General features: G+C 31.0%; 2 protein-coding genes across 2 annotated transcripts; both read right to left on the bottom strand.

Annotated features, from left to right (window-relative positions):
• Positions 1–4,531: 4,531 nt before the first annotated feature.
• Positions 4,532–5,093, bottom strand: LOC130980135 (alcohol dehydrogenase 1-like). The gene is made up of 3 exons (XM_057903775.1): positions 5,010–5,093; positions 4,745–4,906; positions 4,532–4,648 (listed from the first exon to the last, which is right to left on the bottom strand). Exons 1-3 carry the CDS (start codon positions 5,091–5,093, stop codon positions 4,532–4,534), a joined length of 363 nt encoding a protein of 120 aa, XP_057759758.1.
• An 895-nt stretch (positions 5,094–5,988) lies between these two features.
• LOC130980697 (phosphatidylserine decarboxylase proenzyme 2-like) lies at positions 5,989–7,685 on the bottom strand. The gene is made up of 6 exons (XM_057904351.1): positions 7,598–7,685; positions 7,422–7,498; positions 7,243–7,335; positions 6,841–6,927; positions 6,184–6,245; positions 5,989–6,064 (listed from the first exon to the last, which is right to left on the bottom strand). Exons 1-6 carry the CDS (start codon positions 7,650–7,652, stop codon positions 5,989–5,991), a joined length of 450 nt encoding a protein of 149 aa, XP_057760334.1. The 5' UTR covers positions 7,653–7,685.
• Between the last annotated feature and the right edge of the window lie 3,928 nt (positions 7,686–11,613).

Genomic DNA, 11,613 nt, shown 5'->3' with positions numbered 1-11,613 from the left:
GTGGTGATTTGGTTGTGGTTGGATTGTTTGGGCCTAGGGCCGTGGTTGAATGAGATGGACCGATGGTTGATTTCGGTTTTGTGGTTCTGGTTTGGAATAAGATATGAAAGGTTATTTTGGTTCAGTATAGATAAACCTTTTTGAAATGCTTTGATGTTTTGAGGATTGAACAGTTCCTCTTTCAGAAAAGATTTCGGACTTTACTTTCATTGTTAACTGTTGTTTTTGAAAAGAGGCATAAGATAGTTATTAATCACTGGTACGGTTTATCTTCATGTATCCTATTACAGTAATTCCCAAAAACCCTCTACTGAGAACCCTTTCGAGGATGATGTTCTCACCCCCTACATTTTTCCCCTTTCAGGATTTGGGCGCAGAAGTTATGAAGAGTTTAATTATTTGTTATTGAGATGCTCTGTATTGCTTTAGATTATTATTTTGTACCCTCGCCTTTATTTTGATATATTTTGTAAGAGGGATAGGGATTGTATTGGTTAATGTTTGTAGTATTAATTATATATATATGTATATGTATGTATGTATATACATGAATGTACTCTTTACGAGTTTATTATAAGTTGTATGATATCTATGGATGTACGTTATCGAATGGAGTATCTTGGGAACGATATTGTGGTAAGAAGTTTTTAAATAGGCTCATATTTTAGTATTAAATAGTATAAGTGTCGTCGTAATGTCCGAGCTATCAGAGTTGCGCAGCTGGAAGCGTGAGCTTTGGTAGTCAGGGTGTTACATAGTTGATTCGAAAATATAGCAAGAAAACAACCCTTTCAAATGAGCTTTGAGTATTAATTTTTAAATTTGTCCACAGAATCCTTAAACAAACTCTAGAAACACTACTATATTTATGTGTTTATATGTAGGCTTAATATTGTCATCATCCCTGGAAAAAGAAAGAATGCAGGGAGGCATGGAGCTTTGACTTAAAAAGAAACCATCCAACAAAGAAAAATGACAACAATAATAAAATTAGTAGTCACTATAATAAAAATTCTACTATAGAACAATTTTCTTTGACAACTTACACTATTAAAAGAACTCAAAAGTCAAATAACTGCACAACAAATGAAATAGTTCTTATAAGTCATTTTAAATTCTTTTTTCATAAAACACACCTTCAAAACCATTGGAAACAAATTAAAAATTTTCATGTAATAAATTAATTTTCCAATGTAATAATTTTGTAAGCGTAATAATAGTAGTAGGTACCTCAAATGTAAAAATCCCAAAAGTTGGAGTTGATGCAGCCTTGAGAGTGCGTTCTGAAACAATATTATCTTCAAAAGAGAATTTTGTGTTATCTTCCCTCTTGAGACCACCATATTAAATTGAAATCTCTTTGATTGAAACATATCTATTTGACACAAAAGATAAATAATTAATAAAAATTATTTGAGTTGATCTTTAAAAAAAATACCAAAACAAAAAAAATGAAGATTGATTTTATAAAAAAAGGTCTATAAATAAGATAACATACTTGATAAGTATTTCTGGGCGAGTAACCATAATGACATAATAGATGTAATGTAACTTGTCAACTGAATTAAAATCACAAATATGGCACTCCCAAACTTGTAAAATAGCATTGAATAAGAAGTGCAATAATAACTTTTCATTCTTTGCAAGACTATTTCTTCTTCTTCTTTTGCTTCTGATTCTCTTTCAGTCACTAAAACAATCACAAAGATTTAAACATGAAATAGATAATTTGATTGAAGAAGGAAAGAAAGAGGAATAGAATCCTCAATAGTTGGGTGTAGAAAAGTTTTGGAACTTGAAATTAGGGGTGCGCAAAATAATTATGTATTGGAAATTCTAATTTGGACCAACCTTTGAAGAGTCAGCAGCCAACTTCCAACTGCCGCCCCTTCTTCTTCCGCCTTGGCCGATCCGTTTTCCCTTCCACAAGAAGACCTGCAATTGAAGAATCAGCTTAACTCAGAACCAAACACTAATCTAAATTAGTGAATTCAGATTATATTAAAAAAGATGGTAATATACATTAATTATAAGTTCTGGCCAATTTCAATTACGGATCCAATAAAGCTATAAACCAATATAAAAAAGAAAAAAAATGGCTCCATGTTCAACCAACTGCTATAGTCAAGATAAAGGCATCCCTGCTGGCTTGCTCTTATATTAGTCTGCAGTCTATCACTTGAGTTATACTCATGAAATAATTATATTGAGGTGGAAAAGGCTAAATCTTTTTTTACTCCTTTTGTGATTGAAGAAATGAAAATAAAAATATGGACTAACCTTTGAATCACCGGCCAACTTCTAACTACTGTCCCTTCTTCTTCTGCCTTGATTGCATATTTTTTTCCTTTGCAAGAAAACTTGCAATTGAAGCAGCAACTAAACTCGGAACCAAACGCTAACTAAATTGGTGAATTCACATTATATTAAAAAAGCATATAATAATATATGTTATAAGTTTGATCAATTTCAGTTACTGATCTAATAAAGCTATAAACCAATATGAAGAAGAAGAAAAAAAGGACTCCAGTGAACAACTAATTGATATGGTCAAGAAAAACTATATTGTTAACAATCAAAGCAGAAGATGAAGATAAAATATTTGTAAGTCAATATATCTTCTTAAGATAGTAATTATAAATAAGAAAACAAGAGAGTGGTATGATTGGGAGCTTATATCAAACACATGGTGAGTAACTTTGAAATATTAACAGAATAATAAGTAGCAAACACTACAATATACAAACTCAAATAAAAAACTTTCCTTTCTCCTAACATATTCTCATTTATATATTTTTTTTTCATTTGATGTATCTTTTTTTTCTAGAATTTTAGTCCTCTCTTTCAATAGTAAAAATTTAAAAAATATATATAAAACAAAAGAAAGAAAGAAAGAAAGAAAGAAAGAAAGAAAGAAAGAAAGAAAGAAAGAAAGAAAGAAAGAAAGAAGAGAGAAATCATTTGTGTGCTTTATTTTTGAAGCATGATGTGCAATGTGTCTTTTGCAAATTGAGACACTTTTATTTGAAGTGTATGTTGCTATAAAACCTTCAGATTATTAAAAAGCATGACATACTACACTTTTCAATAAGCAAACCAAATGTTGGTGAAAAGAAATAAATTTCTTTAGAGAAAAAAGAAATCTTATGAGGTTTTAATTTAAAAAAATTAAAAAATTAAAAAAGATAAGAATAAGTCACAAGTTACCTAAGTACATCATAACTACTCTCCTTGACTCATGTATAAATTGACTCACTTTATTCTATTTGACTAAAATTTTTTCCTATTTTATCAATCAATTAATCAATCACGTCATAAAAAAAGTATTAATCGCAAAAGTTATAAACACTTCCAATATCAACAAATGACAACCAATAATCTAAATCAAGATTTAGGGATTTAAATAGGAATTAGAAGCATATACACAATTTTAAAATTCTTTGCATTCTGAGCCACTTCAATTTTACTTTAACAGTGTCTTCTTGCTTGCACTTTGTTACCACCAACCAACGAAGTTGTAACTATTTCATCCAAAAATAAAGAAACTTAAACAACTAATAATATAATTTGAATACGCTCGTTCTAAGCCAAAAAAAAGGAACATATAATAAGTTTCGTAGTAATGATAAAACCACTATTAGAACATGGAAAAATCAAGTTTTCATTTTATCATTAAAAAATCAAGTATTCATTCATATTTAACTTTTGCCCACTTCCCCGCAAATTTGACTATTGAATCAAAAAAGATTTTATGTTTCTTTGCATAACCAACTAACACACAAGTTTTAATGTTTTCTTTTATCTTCCTATGATTGCATGTTTCTTACCAAAACAAACCTTAAAAAAAACTTGAAGACACACATATAACTAATCCATGAACACATAGTTATGAGAAAATAAAGGAGATGAAAACTAAAATTCACATTTTATATTTCAAAGAGAGTAGATAGAAATGATCATAACGTGTAAAACAGCTCAAAAAAATTAGTTGTGCACTTCAAGCCAAACTATCCCAAGAATCTGCAGCTCCAGAGGACATATATCATACATAAAAAAACACAATTAAATATTTGATCTTAATCTTTCATATTGAAGCTGTGTTTTCTTTTTTTCTTCTTTCAATGATATCGTCCTTGTAAAAATTGATGAATTCTTAACACGATGATGATGTATTATGTATATACTTCTACGTTGATAAGACCATAAACAGTTGTATTTTATCACACATCAACATTAATACGCCAATTTGGGAACTAAGAATTTAGACATGCAGCTCTACCACTGAGATATAAGAAATACTAAATATGTGACAAGAATAAGAATTTGACAACAATATTTTTTTTTATCAGAAACAAAAACTACACAATAGTAGTAGGAAAAGGCCTATCATCCATTCTCTACATTCAAAATCAAACTCTACAAACTCGATAACTTTTAAAAGGGATTACAAACGATGTTTATTTTTGTATTTTTTTCTTTTTCTCTGAAAGAGAAATGTCCCCTATCAGGGACAATTTTCTCACTGTTAAGTTTATTCGTCCATCCGAATGATGCACCTGATGGACTCTCCTTTCAGCATCAAATCAAAAGACTTGTTAATCTCTGGGAACAGAACGGTGTGAGTGATAAATTTCTCAAGTTCCAACTCCTAAATTATAACCAATGAAGAGATCCATTAGCAACATGAATAAAAACATATCAACTTGTTAAGACTACAATGAAGAGTTTAGTATAAAAAGCTTACCCCTTTCATGTACTTCTCCACAATATTAGGAAGATCGGTTCGGGGTTTGTAGTTACCATAGAAGGTACCCTTGAGAGTTTTTTCATTCAAGAAGTTCATAGGATGAGTTTTGAAAACATCATCTTTGCTTAGCACACCAACAAGAATAGCAACACCCCAATCCTGAAAAGGGAATAGAATATTTAAGTTTCAGTATTAGTAAATAACTTATCATAACAACATTATAGCAACAAATTAAAAAAAGAACGAGTTCTGATTCAATTACATTATGGACATATTCAAATGCTGAGATCATAGCTTGGATGCTGCCAGTACATTCAACAGAACGATCCATGCCTTTATTGGTCATTCCAGCAATTACTTGTTGAGCAACAGTAAAATCTTAGTCTTTCTTCCATGAAACAAACTTTTCAAAAAATATGCAAGACATCATAAAATTGAAAGTTAAGCAAAATAAAAAGTAATGTCAAGGAATCCAACACTGTCCCCACCAAAGAAGGGCTTCCTTTTGCTGCACTTCCCAAAAGCTTCTTCCACCCTCTCAATCACTTCTTCCATCACCTTATAATATGGTTCCCTCTCTTCTTCTGTTTCAATAGTTATAATGCTCTTCATAGAAGAAAACCACTACCCCCATTTGCACAGAAAGAAAAAAATTATTAAAAGAAAGCTAACTAATTAGAGTAACTACTATAACCTACCAACTAATCTTAAGTTATTAACTGACAACATGTAACAAACTTCCATGTGAACTCCATGGAAGTTTATTTTATTGAAATAATAGTATAATCAATATAATTAATAGAAATAATCTAATCATAGTGAGCTAGTTATAAAGTTGTTAATAAAGAATGGAGTTATCGATGGTCTTTAAACAATTCAAAGTCTTTGAAAACTCACCAACATAAACTTTTAAGATCTTTTACTCAATAATTACAAATAATCCAACTTTAATGAAACAATGAGAAAAAACAGCGAAAATAGCAAAAACTCATATCGAAAAAAACAAAAAGGAATCACCTTTTCATCTATATAAGTGTCTCAAAAGCGAACAATTGCTCTGTCATAAGGATCAGAAGGAAGGATTGAAGGGGCATTATTATTGGACCAACTCTGATCAATGTATTCGACTATGATGAGAGACTTAGAGATGGGTTTACCATGGCGGATTAGAACAGGGACCCTCGCATACACAGGATTAGACCTCTCTTTAAAGTCTTAATGTTCAATGGACTTGATTCTAGCTACGCCTCAGCAGATATGCCAAAGTATTCAAAATTGAAAACACCTGTGCAGATATAGAAATATGAAGACAGAAAGCTATTCATCAAATAGAAAAAAATATTATATTCAATTTACAAACTGTACTGATACCATCTCTGAAAGAAACAATACATTTTTTTGCCAAAAATGATTTCTCAGAGAAAATGTATACTTACCGAGGGCCCATGCTTCTTCGGCCTTCGCCGACTCTTTTTCCCTTCTGCAAGAAGACCTGTAGCTGAAGAATCGAAAAAATGTCAAATTAGCAATGTCATGGTTATTGGTTAGATTTAGAAGAGAATGGTACACAAATTGAACAATTCCAAGTTGGCCAACCAGATTTCAAGACAGTTTCATAGAGATGCCCAATCTCATCCCCACACAAACCAAGGTCTATAGTGATCTCCTACTATTTGCTAGAAGATCTTCATCAATTGCTATTGAATTCTGTAGAGAACAAATCAAAACAAAATGGACTTCAACCCATGCATAATTTGCATGTATTCAAAGAGTTGAACTAATTATCAAACCCCAAAAAATGTATTCATATAATTAAAATCTTCAAACTGTATATTAAGTAAATAAATGTTGATTAGAAGCAAAAACAACATAGTGTTGATATAGCTTCTAAACGTTAAGTGTAACAATCCTATTAATTCAAAATCCCACTCATCATGTTATATGTAATATCCACAATATTCAATGACCGTTTAATAGATATTAGTGAAATTTCAAATAAAAAAAGTTTTTAGACACTACAGTCAAAAATCTAATTTATCATTTCTCAAACAACAGAAAAATGAGACATCAGTAATAAACTGTAACTTGCAAACCTCATCTCCCTTTTTGACATAATCACCCATTTTCCTTGTAAAAGTAATGCTGCCGACCATAGTAGCTCCTATTACAACAAATACCACCTGAATCCAAATCATATATTACTCCCAGATACAAGTTAAAAAAACACTAAATATCAGGCGCACAGCTATGGGATAACTTTGTTGTGAACACAAAAACGTGTAGTTTCAATTCTAGGATGATGGCTATTTATAAATTATTCAAGGTAAGAAATGTAAGCTTTTACATTTTTTGTAACCCAGCCAATGGTGAAATAACAAATTGGAATTGTTATCCACAAAGTAATATTCTCCAATAAATTCACGTGGCAGAATTTTGAGCAGGACCTAGTTATGAACTCAGACATTTGTAAATTAAAATTGATAGGGATGACAAACCTTTCTAAAATCTACAGTAGAAATTATTGAAACAACTTGCTTATTCTCCGTGAATACAATACAGTACTTGCTATTTACAGCAATTGGATTGACCTTAAAAAAATACTAATGACAATGAACACCAAGAAAAGTAGAAAATATAAATGTAAAATGATTCTCCTTAGGTCATTATCTCATACCGTATATAAGCATCCAGGGATGTCAACAAATTGCTCAATAGTTCCTGATACTAGAACATGGAAATGGTGATAATCTTACAATAAAGAAGCATTCAAATAAAAATTTGCAATCAAATTACTTGCAAAATGAAAGTGAATTTGAAAGAAATAAGACACAAAGAAAGCAACAAATACATGTGGTTCCAAAGGGAATATTACCAAAGTTCCATTAACAAAAGCATTAGAACACATTTTTTTCTCCAAAAGACCTTGAACTGAAAACTTTTGACCCTAAAAGGAACAATCAACAACCATAAATATACATAATTTAAGTTGAAAGAATTAAACGACAGAATATATTCCAATTTTCAAGGAACATAAAATCTTCAAAATTAAGGAAGAAGTTGAAATATAGAATGTGATCAAGAAATGGTAGTAGATATACTAATACTTACCTGAAACCAGTATTCATCATGCATCACTTGATATTGTGTAAAAACCAAATGGTTTCATATGTTACACTTCTTACATCTCTTGCTTGATGTTAAGCAAATGTGGAAGAATAAAAACCAAATGGCCGACTCTTCTTATGAATTGTTCAATTTGTGTACTGCTTATCCTCAAAAGAATCGAAAAAAATGTCAAAAAAGGGGGAAAATCAAAATTTGAAGAAAAATTAAGATAGGTTCGCAAGGGAATCAAAATACGGTCATTAATAGTTTGGAAATCAAGATTAAAACCTGAATTATATTGTTATATATTTGAGAAAGAGTAAGTAGCTAAGCTGCCAAAAATAAAGAAAATTTAATTAAATGAAGAACTAATAGAATAATGAAATATATGAATATATTCACCAGTATATGAATATCAAATGCTTTTCAGTTTTTCACGTTCTTGTGTTTTGAGTACAAAATTTAGGAGAATTGTTCTAAATTATGATTGAGCTACTCTAGCAGAATTTTTTTAGTGCACGAAAAGTTTATAAATTTCCTAGGACTTGATTAACCTTTCTCAAATTTCCTAGTACCATCAAAAGCTATTTTTAAAAAATCTTTAATAGATGAAATATCATTAACTAAAAGAGACTAATCCATACATAAATCTCATAACCTCAAAAGTTTCATTTAATGAATTTGCCATGCACAAGAAGATATAATACACACTTAACATTACAGCATCTGAAGTACCTTTTTCAGCTTGAATAGCTTGTTCCATAGATTGTACAACATCTTCAAGTAATGGCAATCCCATTCTATAGTTGAGGGAGTTACCATAACCCTTAAAAATATAAGCCTCCAAGTCATCTGTCCACTCCAGCAACATAATCTATTTACACAAGAATGAGCATTTTAAGAATTCATGGATGCAAACAGCAAGGAAAAAGGTGCAACGACATGTCAACATGGTTGTTGCAGAAACATGAATAATAAGCTAATTTTTTCATACCCATTCAACAATAGCAACTTTTCAAGCATTCAAACTTCAGTTTAACAGCAAACCACCTTTATAGAATCTGCAGTTTCATTTCAAGATAAAAAAAAGCGGAAAAACCATATCAATATATCAAAATTTTATTTTATTATCTTCAGTTTTGATTTTTCTTTTGGTGTATTGTTGTTTGTATGATTTTTGTTAGTTAGTTCTAATCTATGTTAATTTACATACAAATAAAGAAAAAGTAGATCAGTAGGTCACAAAATAGACTCATAGCATCACTACAAACGTACCTCAGAAGGGCAAAAAAGACTACATGCTTGATTGGTAATAAGAGAATCAAACTCTATAGCATCACTAAGATTTTCCTTTTCTTCTGATTAAAACATCAAAGATTATATATAAACTCAGAAAGAAAAATATGGTGAAAACCAACAGCAGAAGAGAATGAAGAAATGTTACCTGTTTACACAAAAACCAAAGAGATGATATATCCTGTCTTGTAAAATTCAGTCCATAGTGCCCAATTAACTATACCCAATAGTCTAAAATTTAGATCAAACGTTATCTTCATAATTTTCAGATCTTAAATCTGGAAAATTTTAAATGACCAAAAAATTATGATAATCATAAGCTCGAGACACCCAAGAAATGACTTCAACCCATTGTTCTCCATTATCATGTTCAGCACGACCGTTTATGCTCAAAAGAACCAAAAAAATGTAAAAAAAGGTAAAAAAATCAAAATAGGAGAAGGACAACCAAGATCCAAATCACAGTGAAAAGTATAGCACCTCACCTGGCGAAACTCCTCGAAACCGTCACCATTCATCGGTCTGAACCCGTCGCCGGGGCCGATTGGGTGGAAACCTACAGTCCTATTGGGAGAGTGACGTGGCGGCCTTTGGAAGCCCCGGCCGCCAGAGCAGAAGTGCACGGGGCTTAGACAAGGGTTGTGCCGTTGTGGTACATCATCAGAGAATCAGAGAAGCGAGAGTGAGGCCTCGAAGAGTGATGGTGGCCATGAGAATCATCGTTGTTGTTGTTGTTTCTGTAGCAGTATCCTCTATACCTATCCAGCTTGGCCAACACTAAATTGGAATGAAGAAGATCACTCTTGGGGTTGAAGGGTAAGAAGGAAAGGGAAAGAGAGAAAGGAGGAGAGTGGGCAGCAAGTAACTCACCCACTCCCTTTGAAAAGGATGCCATGTTGCGTGAGAGAGAAGGTGAAAGGGATGACTGACGACTACTGTCAGAGGAGCACATGCATCCCTAAACGTGAGAAGCCAGGTGGAGGAGGTGCCACCGTGGAGGAGAGCCTCCACCTGGGACTGGAACCGGCATGGGATACGGGGAGCTCTCCAGCTCGGAGATGAAACCACACCTATCTAGTGTATAATGATTGTGCTTATTTTAGACATACTCTTAGTTTTATAAGAAATATAAGGATAATTTTAAAAAATATAGTTAGAATGAATATAAATAAGAGTAATAAAAAGAAGGATAGATAGAGTAACTATATATACTGTTTATGACTAAAATATAAGAAATTAAAAAAAATTAAAATAAAAAAATAAAGAAGAAAAGAAATCCACATATAGACCATTGTACTATGCCAAGTTGGCAAAAAACATAAATGACAAAAAGTTTGCGATCATGGACAAAGTTGCTAGAAGATTATAAAATCATTAATATAATAACTCATATATTTGATAAGAATAAAAAGATTGTAGACTTTGATATGTTTGACAAGTCAAAGCATATTTAATTTACAACTCAAGGTTTTAATCAATTTGAACTATATTACTATAGGTGGGAAGTACTACTTATGCATACTAGAAGCAAAAAAATCAAGTGAAAAAAGTAACTTAAATTAAACTTAAATATAAGTTGCAAATTTTTACTAACATGGAAGAATATGAAATTTTTAGGAATTGGAAAGTAAGTAGCAAACAAGTTGTCCACCATCAATTTTATTATGATCTTAAGCATTAAGAATATTAGTCATTAGATACTTATATTTGCCTATAAATAAAGATTTGCGTATGATATAATTCTTAAGTGAAGTTTATAAGTAATATGGAGTTATACTAAAAGTGTTTATCTTTCTTTTTGTTAGTAGAATTAATAGAGAGTAAAAATATGTACTATTGTTGTATAGTGTTACTGTTCTGATTATATTATCATGTTATTATTGAGAGAAAATTATATTAAGGTTAAGTTATATTGTTTTGTTGAAGTATTTATGAGTGATCAATCCTAGACAAATTATTTGTGAGGTGTACACTTACATTTGGTATTAGAATTGATTTAATCCAGCACCAATTATTTAAGAATTTGTGAGTTGTGGAGACTTCTTACTCAATTTTCAAGTCTATTCAATTAGCGTTAATTTGTCAAGAATAGGAGAATTAATTAGAATAGCTTTCTCACCTTGAAGTGTTTGTGAAAACAAGAATATTCTTGTTAGAGAGATAATAAGAATTAAGAGTGTTTTTATGTTGGCCTATTATAGTCATAGTAAAGTTTTTAAATCAATGAAAAACCAATATTGTTAGGAGATTACAAGATCATCTCCAAAGAATAACTAAAGATAGGAAATGGTTTTAATATCCAAAAGATTTTATTCATTGAGATGAAAAAATTAACATATAAAAAAAGTTATGATTAGTGTCGTCACCTTAAAAATCTAAGACAAAGATGGAAGAAGGTTTTGTCAAGTTTAATTTAAGGAGAGTGCTAAGTATTAAAATATGCTTATCAATAACCTATAATCATG

Source organism: Arachis stenosperma, chromosome 5 (assembly GCF_014773155.1).
Source record: "Arachis stenosperma cultivar V10309 chromosome 5, arast.V10309.gnm1.PFL2, whole genome shotgun sequence".
In the NCBI taxonomy this organism is placed as follows: domain Eukaryota; kingdom Viridiplantae; phylum Streptophyta; class Magnoliopsida; order Fabales; family Fabaceae; genus Arachis; species Arachis stenosperma.
The sequence above is the reverse complement of the archived record's forward strand: the minus strand, read 5'-3'. Positions and strand labels throughout refer to the sequence as shown.

What these genes read in the sequence shown, in the direction of transcription:
- LOC130980135 (XM_057903775.1), bottom strand. Translation starts at nt 5,093, where the DNA reads ATGACCAATAAAGGCATGGATCGTTCTGTTGAATGTACTGGCAGCATC. An exon ending in CATTTGAATATGTCCATAAT is followed by an intron (nt 4,907 to 5,009) that starts GTAATTGAATCA and finishes TTCCCTTTTCAG; the next exon opens with GATTGGGGTGTTGCTATTCT. An exon ending in TGGAGAAGTACATGAAAGGG is followed by an intron (nt 4,649 to 4,744) that starts GTAAGCTTTTTA and finishes GTTATAATTTAG; the next exon opens with GAGTTGGAACTTGAGAAATT.
- LOC130980697 (XM_057904351.1), bottom strand. Translation starts at nt 7,652, where the DNA reads ATGTGTTCTAATGCTTTTGTTAATGGAACTTTGGTAATATTCCCTTTG. An exon ending in CTACTGTAGATTTTAGAAAG is followed by an intron (nt 6,928 to 7,242) that starts GTTTGTCATCCC and finishes ATTTGGATTCAG; the next exon opens with GTGGTATTTGTTGTAATAGG. An exon ending in ATGTCAAAAAGGGAGATGAG is followed by an intron (nt 6,246 to 6,840) that starts GTTTGCAAGTTA and finishes TCGATTCTTCAG; the next exon opens with CTACAGGTCTTCTTGCAGAA.